This window comes from Natator depressus, chromosome 25, assembly GCF_965152275.1.
Source record: "Natator depressus isolate rNatDep1 chromosome 25, rNatDep2.hap1, whole genome shotgun sequence".
Classification (NCBI taxonomy): domain Eukaryota; kingdom Metazoa; phylum Chordata; order Testudines; family Cheloniidae; genus Natator; species Natator depressus.
Window position 1 is genome coordinate 7,196,221 of NC_134258.1, and position 19,176 is coordinate 7,215,396.

The window sequence follows — 19,176 nt, forward strand, 5'->3', positions numbered from 1 at the left end:
CTGTGCACCATACCTCTAACAACTTCATTCTAGCCTACAGCCATGTTACCTTGAGCTGAGATCCCTTTGGGTCTCACAAGATAAGCAAAGCCTGATCTTGCAATCAGATTCATGAGATGAATGAGAGTCCAGTCAGATATGAGGGTCCACCTCTGCAGAACTGACTGCAGGATCAGGGCCCAAGTTCGTACCTAGATGGGAGACAAAAGGAGGACCACCTAGGCGAGGCAGGAAGTCATCTTGGTTGTTCATCATCCGGCTTTCTTCCCTCTGGTTCAGTACTTAACAGATGCATCCCAAAGGTGCTACGTTTCAGATGAGGTTTAACACCAAGCTCCTGACCCTCGTGGTCTGTAGAGATTTCAGGGCACTTTTCACAAGAATCAGGCTGTTAGCTCTGGTTTCCTTGCTACATTTCATCTCTTTCAATTCCTCTTGCAATTTCAACTGGATAAAAGATTCCTCTTGCCCAAAACCACTGTGGGACATTGCTGCACATTGTTAGACAGCTAAAATGTCTTACCCCAGAATTGAGCCAGACTCTCTCCTTTTATTCCCCCTTCAGGCTTGGCACTGGCTACAGGTATAGTGTGGCAAAGCTAGCTTGGCCTATAGGCTCTCTGCTGGTGTGGGCTTCTTTGCCCCATCACACCATCACTGGAGGTTTTTAAGAACAGGTTAAACAACACCTGTCGGGGTCAGTGTGAGTATACTTGATCCCACCTCAGAGCAGGGGGCTGGACTAGATGACCTCGCAAAGTGCCTTCCAACCCTACATTTCTGTGATTCTAAACATATTAAAACATGCTAATTACTGTAATAACATGTAATTGTTACAAAGTGCTTTGAAGATGGACTGGGAAGAGTCATCCTGTCACGTTAATTTTACAAGTATGATTAGCGGATGTTTATTTCTTCAGGGGATCACTGCTGTACTGAATAGCTGCCACCTCTCTCCCTACCCTCCGCCCTAGAGAGCTTCCCATGTAACACACCATTATTCTGGCCCCAGTCTAATCCCTACCCCATCTATCTTCCTGCTCTTGCCCCATCCCACCCCACCCACACCCTTTGCAAATGCTAGTTCTTCCCCATCATGGCTTACTGGCCTCTTTATGCAAAGCTCCTCATTCCCAATCAACACCACCCAGATTCCCTTGTGTGTTCAGGGCTAGCTGGACAGAGCTGGTGGTACTAGAGGAGTTTGGGGAAGGAGTCAGGGGAGGAGAGAGAGACAGAGTGGGTGGGTGAACACTGGCATTTCGGGGGCTATGCTTGAGTAAAGAAGCCAGTTTAACCTCACTGGGCCAGACTCACTCCTGACATGTCTCCATTGACTTGCATGGAATTACACCAGGAATCTGGCCTGAGGACTGGCTTGCTGACTTCAGTCAGAAAGAATACAGCAGTACCCTCCTCCCCAGGAGTCACTCTACACCCGTGTTCACCCCTGCTTTTTGACTGACCCCTTTGCCGCTTGCATCTTTAACAACCCCTCACTCTCATACAGTGCTTTTCACTGGAGGTAGGTATCCATTTTATAGAGGGGGAAACTGAGGCATGGAAAGGTGAAGTGACTTGCCCGAGCTGACACAGGCCCTTTGCCCTTTAAGCTGACTGTGTGTGTTGCTTTGTTGTTTTTCAGATCAGCAATGTGAGTTTCTTCCTCCTTTTCCCCATCTTGCTGTACCTGAACCACCAATATGTCCAGCAGCGCCCCCTGTCTGCCTATAGCCTCTCCGTCATGTTCCTGTTAATAGGTATGTTTCAGGGTTATTAAAAGGCCTAACATAACCCCCACTGCCTTCAGCTTTCCAAAGGACCAGACTGTGGCGCGAGATTCTGTTCTGTGCTACCTCTCCTGAGAGATGCTGAAGAAAGGACACAACCCGGGAGGAGCCAAAGATAGCTTTAGGCCCCTAGGGCATGTCTACACTGCAGCAATAACTCTCAGAGCCTGGGTCGATTGACTCGCCGGGTTTCAGAGCCCAGGTTCCTCCTGCCCGAGCGGGAAAGTCTACACACTGCTGTTTTTAGCTCCGCAGCCCACGCCCCACAAGCCTGATCCATTGACTGGGCTCTGAGACTTGGCACCATGGGTTTTCCCTTGCAGTGTAGACGTACCCCCAGATTCTGTGCTGCCTGCAGGATTTAAAAAATCGCCCCAGGCATAAGACTTAAATGGGCTGGTTTGCAGCCCAGAATCCTTGTAGTGCTGGACCCTTCAGGCATGCCAGGGTCTGCAAGGGGGCAGGGGGTGGCAAAAGGCTGTATATGCAAGCCCTAAGCTGCATTTGGACCAAGGGACTTGTCCCCAGCCCCTTTGTGTCACCAAAGCAGGAGCCAGAACGCAGCCCAATTATTTATTCCCTGCGGGTTACATATTTTCTCAGTAAAGCCCTGGGGGCCTGCAGGATAATTTAGCCCTTTCCCACACCGGGTAGGTCCACCCTGCAGCTGGGCGGTGTACACGTGCTGGCTTCTCGTGCTAACACGCCAAAATAGCCGTGTGGCCGCCCAGGCACGTACCTAAGGCCTCGGACGGGGTTGCACGTGGGTGGCCAGCCTGAGGCGTCTCCCGCCCTGCTGCAGCCAGATTCCTGTTTTCGGCAGGCTCGCTTGAGCCAGCTAGTGCATGAGCAGCTACCCGAGCTGGGAGCAACCCCTCCCACCTGCAGCGTAGACACACCCACTGAAGCTTCGCGGAGAGCCTCAGCTTCACAATTTTGGAGCGACCCTTTGTTCTCTTATTGTGGAAAAGGGTGAAAAGAAGAGGGATTGATTAGCCCCTCCATCATCACAGGACGCTTCCCGCAGGTCCCCTCTGCCTCACTTCCCTACAGGCTCACACGCTGATTCAGGAAGGTCCATAAGTACGTGGCTAACTTTAAGCTCATACCTGCACGGGGATGTGTGCCGCCTTAGACAAGTGCTTTGGGCCCTTCCTGAATCAGGGCCTCCATGGGGAGCGAGTCCTTCACAACGTGTAACAGTGACCCAGCCACCCAACTAGCAGCCCTGACAATATTAACGAATTTTCACTGGCATGGGACGAATTCCCTTTATGTAGACTCTGAGCAGAGTCCCCCTCTGCTCTCCGTGGCTGGCAGGGTGGCGCCTAGGAGCTCCCATAGGAAGAAGGGGTGGTGTGTTTATCTGGAAATTGAAAATAGGAGCATCTGCTGTCTGCCATGGAAACCTCCCCTGCCACCCAGTCCCACTGAACGCCAAGGCTGATTTTCATTTACACTAAGGCCCGGTCATACTTGAAGGCCCTTTTACCTGGCCAGAAGCAGTGGATTAGGATTAGAGGAATCAGGCCCAAAGGGTTCAGATCTCCCATTCGCTGACTCCTGGCTGTGCTCTCTTGCTGCCCAGGCTCACCAGAGGCTGCATGTCCTGTGCCAGGGATACACCAAGCCCCCAAAGGGGTGCCCAGCGTGACCTCCTCTGCTTAAGCTAGGAGGACTCTTGCCACCTCCCAAGGGAGTTCCACCCAGTTCTCCCCCACTGGACAGGTGGGGCTGGACCTTAGTCTCCACTATAAACATCCAGCCCTGCTGTGTCCATTGGGGTTAGACAGGAACAGCAGCTGAGCAGGATTTGGCCTAGCGAAGGCCTGAACGGCAAGGAGGGTCCCTGCAATAGAAGCATCAAGGGGCTGGTGGGATGAAACTGAACTGCGGGATCTTCTGAAGCAGAGAATCTCTCCCAGGAATTGCAGCGGACTGTCTCCTTGAGGGGGGTGCTGAGCTGGAGGGAGGAAGGTTATTAACACAGCCCGCCTCACTCATTGCAGGTATTTTCTCTACCTACTATCACGTGACCCTGAGCTATGTGGGACAGCTGCTGGATGAGCTCTCCATCCTCTGGACAGTCGCCTTGACGTACACCTTTTGGATCCCAAAATGTTACTTCCCGGGATTTATCAAGGACAGGTACAAGGGCGGGACACGTGGTGCAGATTCCAGGGCTGTGACACTATATTGGATTTGTCTGATCCAGAGAATCCCCCATTCATCAGCCAGCCTTACTGAGAGGAGACACCCTGCAGGGTACCATCGCTTGTACTGGGAACCAGAAACCTCATCGTTCACAGGCAGAAGCTCTGTCAATGGACCCATGAGGGGATCCTCCATTCCAAGAGCTCATCTCAGCTGGAGCTGGCTTTCTTTGCAAAGCTTACCAGGGGGCTGAGCATGGAGAATTTCAAATACATAGACTTGGCAAGATTGCTCTTACAGGGCGTGTGGCTGAGTGGAGAAGACTTGGGTTTGCCAAGTTAGAGACCTAAGATCTAGCCCCTGTTTGTATAACCTCTCAGTGGGTAGCAGCCACTATAATGAGGTTGCCTAATGCCTCCCATTATATGTATTTTCCCAACCACTTTTATTTTAAGAGCTCTAGCGAATTCATGTTCTGGCAGGGTTGCTGGCTTATTAATAAGGACGAAGTTGCTTATTATATCACCAGCTGCTACAAGAAGTGAGTTTAGGACACATGGTCTCCCAGTTCCCAGCCCACGAGGCCTCAGTCAAAGGGTATTTTGATGGAAGGAAGCATGAGGATGAGGGTGATGTTCCATCTTGTCTGTGTCCTCTCCCGTATGGGGGGTTCAGTTCAGGATTTCTGCTTCCGCATGATGCAGGGAGATTCTGGGGAGCATGCTCAGTGCGGATGGAATATTCAGACGCTTTTAGCAACAAATCAGAAGCTCCACTGAGCACAAGCAAATGGGGATTTTCAGCAGTTTATAACTCCACCAAATCTGGCTGGATTTTCGTGGGGACAGCAGAAGGCTGCCCCCAGGTCCATCCCCTGCCCAATTTCAAGTTCCTGCTCCAGGACATGGCGATGCAAGAACTCTTAAAATAAAAACGGTTGGAAAAATATTTATAAGGAGCAGCATTGGGCAAAATCAATACACTGGTTGCTACCACTCCTCCTTTAGCACTTCCTGTGTTGCCCTCTGATCACTGAAACCTCTTATTTCCTTGTCCTGGTTAACTTCTGGATGGCCTTTGTCTCCCTGTAACTGACCCTGCAGTACCATCCATGCCCAGATGGTCACTCTGATAGGCTGAGGGACATGGCTGCAGCTTGGTATGCAAGAGGATGCTCTGTCTATCCCTGGGCCCTGTCCCCAAGAGCAGAGACTAGGGCCAAATCTGCTCCAATCTCAGGCTTTTTGTCTGAGCCTCAGGCTTTGGGGGGCTTTCTTGGGGCTGCCACCAAAATCTCAGGACTGCTGGTTGGAGCTGGGTCACTGCATATAGGTGCTCCCATTGCAGCAGGTGAGAAAGGGTCCCCGAAGACTACGGTTGCCACCTTTCTAATTCCTGGTAACCGGATCCCTGAGGCCCCATTCCTGCCACGCCTCTTCCCCCAAGGCCCCACCTCTTCCCTCAGGCCCCGCCCCTTCTCCGCCTCTTTCCCCAAGACCCTGCCCCCATCGCTTGCTCCTCTCACCACCCGCCCCTGGTCGTTCGCTGGATTGTCTCAAGAAGCCTACCTGCAGATAGGAGGCGGTAATGACCCATCACCTCCTCCTGCCCCGCAGTAACCAGGCACTCTAAATGGCACCCAGAAGCCAAAAACCGGACAGGTGGCAAATAGAGCAGTGGGGGAGGAAAGTCCAGACCAGCCACAAAGGAGCCCTGCAATTGTCCTTGTTCACTCACAGGGAGTAATTGTTTTTCTCATGGCTTATTTTATTACTGTTTATTCTGTTTTTGCAGCAGCCCCCCAAGTCCCCAACCAGGACCAGTGGGCCCCATTGTGCTGGGCATTTCCTAGTCTGACTAGCACTATTGCACAATAAAATCCATGAGCGCACCCAGAGGAGTGGCTTAGGGCAGCCTCACAGCGGCAGCTCTGGATTTCTCATTGTGGGGTAAGGGCAGAGTCTGGGGGGCCAGTCTGTCTTCCCCCTTCAGGCCAGTGAGACTTTGCTTTCCAAGCTGGGCTTGGTGACACTTGGAGTTTGTCATTTCCAGGCGAAAGAGGAGGTCATCAGGAGTTCACTGCAGAGCCCTGGGCGGGAGGAGCTGGGGAGGGACCTTGCAAGGGATTTGCACGTGAATGCCCCCATGCGAGAGCCCTATTGTTGTTCAGCAATGGGCAAAATCTGAATGGGTTTTCAGGAGAAATGGAGGGTTGTCATTAGTGACAGAACTCCTGCCACTGGGCTCAATCCTGCAGTCCCCTTATGCAAGCAAAACTCCCACTGACTTTGCATCCGTCCTGCCTCTCCGGCAAAGCACAAAGCAGAAGCGGCTCGTGTTTGCAGCTTTTTGTCGCCATTTCCACCTTTTTTTCCTTTGGGAATCCCCAACTCTTCCATGCCCACCCCAGGAGCCAGACAACCCAGCCTTACTCTCAAGGAGCCTTTTGGAAAATCCCCTCTCTCTCCCGCAGAGGTGTGCCTGCTTTCTGGGAAGCTTCCCTTGGAGAACAGACATTCTGGGAGACTCTGTTCTTGGTCTTGTTCTCCTGGGCTCTGCCCTGTTGCTGTCTCAGTCCAACTGTTGCTCAGGTGACCTCTGCCCTCTGCCAGGCACAGCTCTGGGCCTTTCCGGGTGGATAAAGCATACTTGGGCTCAATACTGGGAGACCTCCAGGCAGGAGCTGGGTGCAAATTTAGAGTCAGCTGCTGGTTTGGGCTTTGCAAAGGCATGCTGATAGCATGACCCTTCCGGGGCATTTGGTTCTTTGGGACATTTCTAATGGGCCTGTCCTGGACATAAACCTGCCTTGAGTTTCTGAAAGTGAAAAGGCCTGGGGAAGGGGGAGGGCAACAGAGAATGGGACTGTGCGGCAGGGATCATTCACTCAAAGCCTGCTGCAGCAGGCCGGCCTTGTCCTGGCGCATCAGGGCAGTGAGCTGGCTATCCTATCCCAGCAGCCTGAAGGGAGGATTTTGGCTGTTCGTCCTCATCTCCCTTCCTGCGGAAGATCCCAGAGATTCAGCTGGGGCAGCTACCAGGGAACAAAATGTTGTTTGCCAACATTTAAACACAGGGGTTCCTTCCCAGAGTGATTCAGTTAATAAAACAAACACGGTTTCCTAGCCAAAGGGCAGCCTGTGCCGTGTATTAGAGACAGAAAGAAGGAACCACAACGAGACAAGCTGGCAAAAGCAGGTGTCCTACGTAAGGGACTAGATCTTGCCTCGTTGTAAACCTGCTTATGCCGTTCTGGCAGTCCAAAGCAGACCTAAAGCTGCCCTAAGCTGACAGCTGAGGATTCCCCCTGAACGGGGAACTCCCAGGAAGCTGGTGCAGCCAGATCCATGCCGTTTCCTCTTAGCCCTTCTCTGCGGCATGCTGGAGGCAAAGCCGGAGTGCACTGTGCTCCAGCAATCACAACTGGCATAATGGTCCCTTGGGGACCATTACAAGCTGCTGTCAGAACAGCTTTGAGGGACTGATCCAACACATCCTGACCCCAGCAGCCTTGGGAATTGGGGCCGATGTATAGTTAACTTGCTCCCACCCACCCTCCCGTTGTGCCCTCCAGGGTGTCTACTTTGGAAGTGTCTGTAGTCCCCATGTAGAGCCAGTCACCTGCCCTTGCTGAGATCCCGTTGCTGTGTAGCCCTCGCCACCCTCCAACCTCCCCACCCCCAAGCTATCACTGCAGAAAGATCTAGGGAGAGACGGCTATGGAGATGGCAGCCCTGGGCAGACTTGCTAACCGGCTGAGCACTGTCACTGTGAATGTGCACATGGATCACTTTGTGCCTGGGGTGACGGGTAGCCAATCTCAGCTAAGCTCTGCCATGGAGTCCCTCTGAAGCCTTGGGCAAGTCACTTCCTCTCTCTGTACCTCAGTTTCCCCATCTGTACCATAGGAATAACACCACCAACCCCATGGGGAAGGGGTGGGGTGAGGCTGAGCTCATTGTGCAAAACACTGAAAGGTGCTAGAGAAGGGCAACGTTTCATTAATATTAACTAGGGCTGTCAAGCGATGAAAAAAATTAATTGTGATGGTTAAACAATAATGGAATACCATTTCTTTAAACATTTTTGGATGTTTTCTACATTTTCGAATATATTGATTTCAATTACAACACAGCATGCAAAGTGCACAGGGCTCACTTTGTATTTTTTTTTATTACAAATATTTGCACTGTAAAAAAGCAAAAGAAATAGTATTTTTCAATTCACCTCATACAAGTACAGTACTGTCATGCAATCTCTTTATCATGAAAGTTGAACTTACAAAAGTAGAATTATGTACAAAAAAACTGCATTCAAAAATAAAACACTGTAAAATTTTAGAGCCAACAAGTCCACTCAGTCCTACTTCTTGTTCAGCCAATCGCTCAGACCAACAAGTTTGGTTGCATTTGCAGGAGATAATGTGTTGGATCATATTAAAGAAGTTCTGTATTAAAATCACAAATGAGTTTGATTCCCCATAGTTTAAATTCCAGGGTATTACTAATTAAGAGGTCTCTTGGTTTTTGGTGCTGTTTCTCTCCCTCTATCTGTGAAACTTGCAAGCTGCTAATTGCGTTAGGACATTCTAAGACAGAGTCTGTTCTCAAAGCAATTCACAGAGACTCAAAGCAATACTCTAACAACAGAAACAGCACCCAGAGACTCCCCGCCCTTTTGTTGTATTAACAATTGTGATTAAAATAGAGATAGAGGATGTATGTGGATGGATGCTTGGTGTGGATAATAACTGAATGATCAGGGAGGTGCCAGCCTAAGAATCCAGTGTCCATCGGCTGAAGAAGGCGTCAAGTGGAAATAACCAGAGGACCCCCGGAGGGCAGACTGGAATCCACCCAACAGCCTCAAGAATGGGAGAACCAAAGAACAAGATAACATCTAGCAGCACGGAGCCGTCAGGAATGTGCCATCTGCTGATTGATTCAGCAACAGCATGATGAAGCAATTCCCACAGACTGGCCTAGGAAGAAATTCCTATAAAAAGAGACTCTAAAAAGTGAGAACTTTGGGGTCTGATTCTGCAAACCAACTTCCAGGAGCATCAGATGAGCATCTGACAAGGCCCTGCTCCCTCCTCATGTCCAGGCCACCTGGCCAGTGGCTTGGCATGAGCAACTCTAAGGCTGGTAACTATGATGACAACCTTGCAGAACCTCTGTGTGTGTGTGTGTGTGTGAATGTGTGAATAAATATGAGATTGAATGGAATGTTATAGCTATAACTAACTGCTTACTATGATAACAACCTTGCAGAACCTGTGTGTGTGTGTGTGTGTGTTTGTATGAATGAATGAGTGAATAAAGATGAGATTGAATGGAATGTTATAGCTATAACTAACTGCTTACTATGATAACAACCTTGCAGAACCTGTGTGTGTGTGTGTGTGTGTTTGTATGAATGAATGAGTGAATAAAGATGAGATTGAATGGAATGTTATAGCTATAACTAACTGCTTACTATGATTCTTTCTGTATTCACAATAAATGTGGTATTTTGCCTTTTTCCCTTTAATAAGATCCTGCTGGTTTTTAATTTATTGGTACAACAAATGCTGCCTCCTTCTTGTTTACAATGTCACCTGAAAGTGAGAACAGGTGTTCTCATGGCACTGTTGTAGCTGGCATATCAATATATTTACATGCCAGATGTGCTAAAGATTCCTATGTCCCTTCATGCATCCATGCTGATGATGGGTTTCGGAGCAATAACGATCCAAAGCAGTGCGAAACAACGCATGTTCAATTTCATTCTCTGAGTCAGATGCCACCAGCAGAGGGTTGATTTTATTTTCTGATGGTTCGGGTTCTGTAGTTTCCACATCAGAGCGTTGCTCTTTTAAGACTTCTGAAAGCATGCTCCACACCTCGTCCCTCTCAGATTTTTGATGGCACTTCAGATTCTTAAACCTTGGGTCGAATGCTGTAGCTATCTTTAGAAATCTCACATCGGTACCTTCTTTGCATTTTGTCAAATCTGCTGTGAAAGTGTTCGTAAAATGAACATGTGCTGGGTCATCATGTGAGACTGCTGTAACATGAAATATATGGCAGAATGTGGGTAAAACTGAGCAGGAGACATACAATTCTCCCCCAAGGAGTTCAGTCACAAATTAATTTACACATTTTTTTTTAATGAGCATCATCAGCATGAAAACATGTCCTCTGGAATGGTGGCCAAAGCATGAAGAGGCATACGAATGTTTAGCGCATCTGGCATGTAAATACCTTGCAATACCAGCTACAAAAGTGCCATGCAAATGCTTGATCTCACTTGCAGGTGACATTGTAAATAAGAAGCGGGCAACATTATCTCCCGTCAGTGTAAACAAACTTGTTTGTCTTAGCGATTGGCTGAAGAAGAAGTAGGACTGAGTGGACTTGTAGGCTCTAAATTTTTACATTGTTTTGTTTTTGAGTACAGCTATGTAACTCAAAAGCCCTACATTTGTAAGTTGCGCTTTCATGATAAAGAGATTGCACTACAGCACTTGTATGAGGTGAATTGAAAAATACTATTTCTTTTATCATTTTTACAGTGCAAATATTTGCAATAAAAAATAATAATATAAAGTGAGCACTGTACACTTTGTAGACTGTGTTGTAACAGAAATCAATATATTTGAAAATGTAGAAAAACATCCAAAAATATTTAATACATTTCAGTTGGCATTCTATTATTAACAGTGCGATTAATCGTGATTAATTTTTTTAATCACGATTAATTTTTTTGAGTTAACTGTGATTAATCAGCAGCCCTAATATTAACCCTTTCAGCAACTGACAGGGAACTTTCTCCTCCCTGCATTGGTGTGACATGTATAACCCCTAATACTCACTCCCATCTGTCTGCCTCCCCTTTCTCATTAGGACTCAGTTTGTCTGGCTGGTTGGCTTCACCACCGTTGTCTGCACCCTGATGTCATTCATCAAACCTACCTTCAACGCTTATCTGCTCAACAGCATTTCCCTCCACCTCCTGTATTTAACACGTCAGGAGCTGAAAAAGTAAGATCTGAGTTTTCTTTGCAGGGCAGTTTGTTTGCACTTTTATTTCATGCTTCTGCAGACAGGAGTGTAGGGGAAAGCTGACACACAGACACAAAAAAAGTACACACACACACACATTTGCATACACATAAGCAAAGACGCAAATACATGCACACAAATGTGCCCACGCAGGCAAATATGCACACACAAAGACACACACAAGTGCACACCCCCCCACATGCACTAAAGCACAAGCATGCCAGCACACACGTGCAAAGGTACCTGTGCATGTACAAACATCCTCGCACATGTGTGCACAAACAGACACATACACCGCATCACCAGCACTGCAGTAAATCAAGATTTCCAAAGATGTGCCAAAAGAACACACAAGCACTTTGGATAGACCTACATCTGTCCATTCAGATTTCTTTTGTTTATTTGCCTTGTGCCTCAATCTGTCTTTTAACAATCAATAGTAGTTGTAATAGTTTCAACAGTGATGAAATTAAACTGAAAATCAAATTGGGGACTTCTCCTACAGTCTGCGAGGACCCTACACCATGGCTGAAATGAATAGAAGTCAAGGTGTACAAGTCTGTACAATGTCTGTGCAAAGGGCTTTGCAAACCTGCAATTTAATTTGTTATTTCAACAGACATAAGCAAATATGTAAGAACCTGGCATGTGACAATTTTCTAGTTTAGAGCCAAGTCAGCAGAATTAGCAACCACTCAAAGTGAAGCAAATGCCTTGAATCAATTACAGGATTTAGAAACTGGTATCAGTTTATTTACCAGGTAAGTGTTGTGGGAAGTCAGCCAAGCATCATGTTACAGCGTGATAGTGGACGCTGAATTGCACCCACTGCTGATAAGGTTGCAAAAGGCAACCGTTAACACCCCCTCTTTTCACATACTCAGAACTGACCACAGTATCCACTCTTTTGTGTCTGCCCCATGGGGAATTTTTTGGTTAAGCTTGCACTAAACCCCTTCAGCCATTTGGGTGCAAAAATTTGGGTGCAAAAATTGTCCTCATCGGACAATTCTAATGACAAAATGAAAGGAAACAAGATACTGAAACCTACTTTAAACAGGAAAACAGTAATGACTGAATCCCAGCCGTAGGGAGACATTCACACAGGCACAGAGGAACCTAGGCGTAACTCAAAGACACGAATCTTGCTTTGGTTCTGTCCATTAGGGCTCTATGAAGAGGAAGGGTGGCCCATTGATTAGAGTGCTAGCCTGGCACTTGGGAGGTCTAGGAACACCCTGCTTTGCCACTGTTACCCTTCTTTAGAAGGGAAATAAATAGCACTCCCCTACCTCACAGTGTGTTTGTGAGGATAAATATATTAAAGACTGGAAGCTGCTCAGATGGGGTAATGAGGATTGTATAAACAGCTAAGATAACATCTGCGTTAAGTCTATCGCTACTATAAATGGTTGTATCCTAATTCTATTCTCCATGAGCCTAATCTAAAACCTGCTGATGTCAATGGAAAGACTAGTATCAGAGGGGATAGCCGTGTTAGTCTGGAGCTGTGAAAGCGGCAGAGTCCTGTGGCACCTCATAGACTAACAGATGTATTGGAGCATAAGCTTTCATGGGTGAATACCCACTTCGTCAGATGCATTGACTGCAAGGGGCTTTGGAACAGGCCATCAGTTCCAATTCAGGTGGTCCCTAGACAGATACAGGGCCACTGCCTGCATTAAGGCCCCAGTTCAGCAAAAAGAAAAGGAGTACTTGTGGCACCTTAGAGACTAAGCAATTTATCTGAGCATAAGCTTTCGTGAGCTACAGCTCACTTCATCTGAAGCATACTGTGGAAAGTGTAGAAGATCTTTTTATATACACACAAAGCATGAAAAAATACCTCCTCCTTTCATGCTTTGTGTGTATATAAAAAGATCTTCTACACTTTCCACAGTATGCATCCGATGAAGTGAGCTGCAGCTCACGAAGGCTCATGCTCAAATAAATTGGTTAGTCTCTAAGGTGCCACAAGTACTCCTTTTCTTTTTGTGAATACAGACTAACACGGCTGTTACTCTGAAACCAGTTCAGCAAGGCATTCAGGTACCTGCTTAAGTACATCCCTATTCAGGGAAGTAATTGAGCATTTGCTTAAGTGCTTTGGTGAATAGGGATTGGAGTGCTGTGCTGAACTGGGGCTTAAATGACACAAAAAGGGGCACAAGGGGGGTGAGATAATATCTTTTATTGAACCAGCTTCTGTTGGTTAGAGAGAAAAGCTTTCAAGCTTACACAGAGCTCTTCTTCAGGCCTGGGAAACCTACTCAGGCTATGTCTACACTATAGGGTGACCAGATGTCCCGATTTTATAGGGACCATCCCGATTTTGGGGGCTTTTTCTTATATAGATACCTATTACCCCCCACCTCCTGTCCCGATTTTTTCACACTTGCTATCTGGTAATCCGACTACACTAGCACTTTTGTTGGTATAACTTGGATGCTGCTCCGGGGTGTGAAAAAAACACCCCGCTGACTGATGTAAGCCACGCCGTCAAAAGCGCCGGTGTGGACAGCATTATGGTGGCTGGAGATGCTTGCCCATCGACAAAGCTACCGCTGCTTGTAGGAGGTGGTTTCATTATGTCGACAGGAGAGTTCTCTCCCGCCAGCATGGAGTGGCTCCTGGTGAGAGCCTACAGTGGTGCGGCTGAATTGGTACCACTGTGCTGCTATAAACTGGCTAGACATGACCTTAGGGCTGGTCTCCCCTGGCAATTTACAGCGCTGTCTCGCTCAGGGGTGTGAAAAAACACCCCCCCGAGCGCAGCAAGTTTCAGCGCTGTAAAGCGCCGGTGTAAACAGTGCACACAAAACTGTGAACAAAGACAACTTGCCTTTCTTTCAAGGATCAGGCTGGCCAGCTAGAACCAACAGACATTTGGGATGGACACTCAGCCTCTCAGAGTGAGCTCACACAGGCTTCGCTGCCCCAAAATCAGAAGGTTCAGGCTCGCCAACCTGAGAAAGAATGGGCAAATTATTGTTTCTCTGAAGATGCTCAGAATCTAGTGAGCTGGGGAAGGGAATCTTCATCTGTAGGTCAGCGGCTCAAATCCAGCTTCTATCAGTGAAGAGCGACTGGTGTTCCCAATTTGCAGCTGTTTGATGGCTTCTGTGAGGTGGGCTCAGTTCCTAACGGGCAAATGCCCAAGCACATGAAATCACCAGCACAACTGGTATGAATGCACCCTCCTGTTGACAGTCTAAAGAGTATGTCTACATGGTAATCTGTGCAGAAGTTTGCTCTGCCACTCCCCGGGCTGTACTTGTTCTGGGGACAGGGGCTGGTATTTTCAAAAGAGCCTAAGGGAGTTAGGAGCTGAAAATGCTCCAATTGGAGGTTGGTGCCTACCTCCCTCAGACTCTTTTGGAAATCCCACCTGAAGGTTTCCAGGATTGTCAATCCTGCATGTTTCATCATCACCAAACCAGGGCTTAATTTGTAATGAAAGAGGTGCTGGGGCTCACGCCATTTTTTTACTTTCATAACTGATGCAGCAAGCCCAGAGGTGCCGGGCTATGAACTGCCAGGCCCAGAGGTGCCGGGGCTCAGCCCTGGCAAAAATTAAGCACTGCACACTGCCATTTACATAACTAAAATCGCGTCTGGAACAGCAGGAAAATGTGGTCTGTCCATTTCCAACGGGAAGCAGCCAAGTCTTGCTCTGATATATCAAGGTTGGCAAATCAAATCTAACTGTTGCTTTTTAAAAATGTATTCTACACTGAAAGGACAATTTTCTCCTAACCTCAAGACACCAATCTTTCCCCCACTCCTCTCTCCCAGGTGCAGTAACCCACGTGTTCACCGCATAGCTGCGTTCATGGTCATGTGGTGGGTGCTAGCCATTAGCTGCTGGTTAAGCGACAAGTGGTTCTGTGGATTTTGGCAGAGGATCAACTTTTGTTACCTTCACAGCTTCTGGTAAGAGTGGCTCCTTCTTCCCCAGTGCTGCTTTGACTCAGTGGGGAAGTCGCTATGGGGAGTTACTCCACAACGGAAAAATCCATCTTGCTGGTTTCAGAATGGAATGCCCAGAGACAGCCTGGGAGTTTAGGAGATCAGAAAGCACTTGAGGGGGGGGGAGCATGAGAAGCTCTATGGTGATGTGAAATCAAGATTAGGATTGACAAATGATCCCTTACTGTTATATTCATCTTCATTTTTAATTCTTTTAGGGTGGGAGTTCCAAAGGAACCTAAGGGAGTCAGGTCCCTAAATCCCATTGGATGGGTGTGCCTAACTCCCTTAGTTTGCTTTGAAAATCCCAGCCTCAATCTTTATTTCTCGAATTGGCTGAAATTTTTCTGAAGGACCAGTTGTCTGTCAGAAAATTGCTGATTCAACAGAGCTGAAGAGTTCCACCGGAACGTGTCGATTCTGTTGAAACTTTCTATGAAAACCAGAGAAACAAGGTGGGTAGGGTAGTATCTTTTATTGGACCAACTTCTGTTGATGAAAGAGACAAGCTTTTGAGCTACACAGAGCTCATCTTCCGGTCTGGGAAAGGTACTCAGGGCTTGTCTACACGGCGCAGCTGCTCAGCCATAGCACTTCAGTGAAGACACCATCTACACCAACAGGAAGCATTCTCCCACTGGTATAGGTATTCCTCCTCCCTGAGAGGCAGTGTGGTAGCTAGGTCAATGGGAGAATTCTCCTGTCAGCCTAGCTACACCGGGGTGTCACGGAGTGTGGGGGAGTCCGGGGCCTGCACCCCTCTTCCTGGGATTCACTGAGACTCTCAGCCAGCCAGTAAAACGGAAGGTTTATTGGACAATAGGAACACAGTCTAAAACAGAGCTTGTGGGTACCCCCAGGACCCCTCAGTCAAGTCCTTCTGGGGGAGCAGGGAGCTTAGACCCCAGCCCTGGGGTTCCCTGCATTCCTCCACCCAGCACCAAACTGAAAACTAAACCCGCCCTAGCAGGCTCCCTCCTGCAGCCTTTGTCCACATTCCCAGGCAGAGGTGTTACCTCCCCCTCCCGCTCCTGGCTCAGGTTACAGGCTCTCATGTCTCCCATCCCCAGGGCACATTCCCAGGTCAATACTCCCCTCTCCCTGCTGCGTCACATCATCACACGGGGGCTAGGTTGGTTTAACTGTGTTGCTCAGGGGTGTGGGTTTTTCAGTTATACCGACCTCATTTGCTCATGTAGACCAAGCCTCAGAAGTGTCAGAGCTAAAGACAAGGTGGACAGATTGTTTAGCATTTGTATTTAACACATACTGTAAGGTGTTACTGTAAGGTGTCAAGGTGAAGTGGCCAGTAAACACTGCAGGCAGCCTGGATGGCCTTCCGGCAGCTCACCCACCTGCCAGTCTCCCCAGACAGCTGACTCCCTGGGTCCCCGGTCTGCCATCTTCCTGGGAAGCTAGGTCCCTGGGCTTGGCCCAGGGTGTTTTAAAACATTCCCTTACAGTTCTTCCAGAATGGACTTTCTCAACCATTTCTGTTCTGCAGAAACTCTCACACTTTTGACTTTTTGTTCCAGTTTGTAACTAAATTTTTGTCTGAAGTGTGAAACTTCCTGCAGGATGGAAATTCCTGTTTCTGCACAGCTCTATTTATTTGGCACTTTCTGCAATAAGGACTGCATCCTGAGGTCCTGATTCAGTTTTTACTCAAGGTCTGTCTACACTACAGCCTATGTCGGCATAATTTTTGTCACTCAGGGGTGTGAATATTCCAACGCCCATGAGCGACATAAGTTACACTGACATAAGCACTCGTGTGCACTGTGCTATGTTGGTGGGACAGCTTCACCCACTGACATAGCTTCCGCCATTCATGCAGGTGTTTTTATGCTGACAGGACAGCTTTCTCCTCTTGGCATAAAGCTTTTTCATCAGACAAGCTGCAGCAGCGCTGTGTGTATAGACATGGCCTCAGTCTTTACTTACACAAAACTCAGTGAATGTTTCGCTCCACTCAAGATTTGGCCCTAACAATTGATTAAACACCACTTAAGCCCTTGGCACTAGCCAAATACATTCTTACCAACCAGACCTTTACTTACACTGTTCTGATTAAATAGCAGTCTATGCCTTTTGCTTTCCATATGCTGGATCTCTTCTCAGGGAGCTGTATCAATTGTCATGTTCTCTGGATTCTCTGAATAACGGACAGTGAAGGAGAAGGATAATAATTTGCTTTCACAGGATTTATAGCTGCCTGAGTGGGTCAGCCAGTTTGTTCAAAAACTCTATGCTCAGGGAGCATCTAAATGTTATGAGACCTGAGTCCAAATGATCAGGCCCTGAACTCCAGAACATACAAGGCCAGGCAGCATATGATTTCTTGATCATTTGGTTTTGATCTAACTGTGTAGCTATAGCCACACTGTGGCTGGAATTGTTCTAGCATCTGCCACATTATCAGGGCTCTAGCATGACGTTCCTCAGTGTAGACTGAGTTTTGGTTTGAGAATTAGGAGAGGGTAATGACTAGGCCAAGACCTCCGATGGGGTTAATTGGCTACTGACTTTAATGGAGCCACATGGATTTACACCAGAATCTGGCCTGGTTTGTGTCCAGCGATGTGGTCTAGTGTGTTCTTCAACAAATCCACACCATACTATCCTGGCAACTACCGTGTGGCTGGAATACTTTCCACCATCATATGGACAGGGGATGTGTCGTTGCAGAGAGCAAGATTTACTGGCTTTGGTGTTGCCGCCTGCTTCTCACACCCATTCTTTGTTTCTTTGCCAGGCATGTACTGATATCCATCGCTATCCTCTATTGCTGTCCCTTGTTTATCTACTTCGATTCTCAGTACGAGATACCTTCCTTTGAACCGGAGCTGGAGTACTGGCCTAGTGACTCCTGGCCAATTGCACTGCCCTACCTTGCTCTGAGGACACCTTACAAATGGTGTTAGGGTGAGGTGCTGTCTTTCAGATCCCTGGCATATATTGGGAGGGGGAGGAGTGCCAGAGCACAGCCATTTTCTGCTAAAATACCCAATTCTCTCTGTGCGTTGCTTTGAATGGCTGTTTGGATGCCACCATGGTGACTGGGGTGCAGCACCTGATGCTGGAGACTGACTGTGATGTCTGCATAGTTGGAAGAATCCAACGTTGTCCTGAGTTCACAATTTGCACTGATCCCCAGGGAGAGGGGGTGACCCCTGCTGGAGGAATCACACTAATAAAACAGGTTTCAGAGTAGCAGCCGTGTTAGTCTGTATCCGCAAAAAGAAAAGGAGGACTTGTGGCACCTTAGAAACTAACAAATTTATTTGAGCATAAGCTTTCGTGAGCTACAGCTCACTTCATCGGATGCACGAAAGCTTATGCTCAAATAAATTTGTTAGTCTCTAAGGTACCACAAGTCCTCCTTTTCTTTTTATTAATAAAACAGAAGCCAAAGTGCTGGCAACTGGCTATGGGGCTGCTATGATTAACATTATTGTTATTTATTGATGTATGTGAGACCTCTCATGAATGTTGTGTATTATAGCTATAGACACTGATGACTGCCGGAACACATCTCTGTACCTAATTTCATACCCATTGTCTGTGAGTCACTTGGACAAAGATTTCCACCAAAGCATCCGTCTGCCACCTGATCCTGAGAGGGCTAGATTTTCGAAGTGATAGATGATGACTGGGTGTCCAAAGAGGGGCAAGATACAAGGAGCCATTCCCTCTTACAGACCCTGGGTAAGAGCCAGGTGTAATTGCAGTCCTTGCAACTCTCCTGAGCACAGGTGCTGCTCCCTTCTACTGTTACCTGTAGCTCTGCTAACCCTATAGGGGGCATCCTTGGTGAAGCTGCTAACACGAAAGGCCTAACCGGACATGCAATCAAGCTGTGATTCTCTCAGTGCATTCTCCCAGCATGCCTCGTTTCTGCAGAAGGCATGGAGATGCAATCTCTTCTTGAGTCCCTCCTATGAAGGGTGCAGCTGAGCATCACACCCATCACGGGCCCAGATCCTATCAGGCACAATGTGGTCCTAAACCAACAGTACAGCCAGCCATAAAGTGCTCTGTACTATTACAAACCATACACGCACAGGAAAAATTCCCTTCACTCACTGCAGAAATGCAGCCATCTCTGTGGTGGGATGCCACAGCAACACTACACAGTGGCTGGGACCAGAAGGAAAGATACTGCATCTATGGGCACAGTTCTGAGCTTACTCAGACTAACATTACACTGATGTACC

The 19,176-nt window shown here is 47.7% G+C and overlaps 1 protein-coding gene across 1 annotated transcript in view; it reads left to right on the top strand.

The window, feature by feature from the left end:
- ACER1 (alkaline ceramidase 1) overlaps positions 1–18,128 on the top strand; it is a 31,542-nt gene extending 13,414 nt beyond the window's left edge. The window contains exons 2-6 of the mRNA XM_074939450.1: positions 1,646–1,760; positions 3,800–3,938; positions 10,832–10,969; positions 14,786–14,923; positions 17,715–18,128. Coding sequence (XP_074795551.1) covers positions 1,646–1,760; positions 3,800–3,938; positions 10,832–10,969; positions 14,786–14,923; positions 17,715–17,883 — 699 coding nt within the window. The 3' untranslated portion in view covers positions 17,884–18,128. The remainder of the gene's footprint in view (positions 1–1,645; positions 1,761–3,799; positions 3,939–10,831; positions 10,970–14,785; positions 14,924–17,714) is intronic.
- The last annotated feature ends 1,048 nt before the right edge of the window (positions 18,129–19,176 follow it).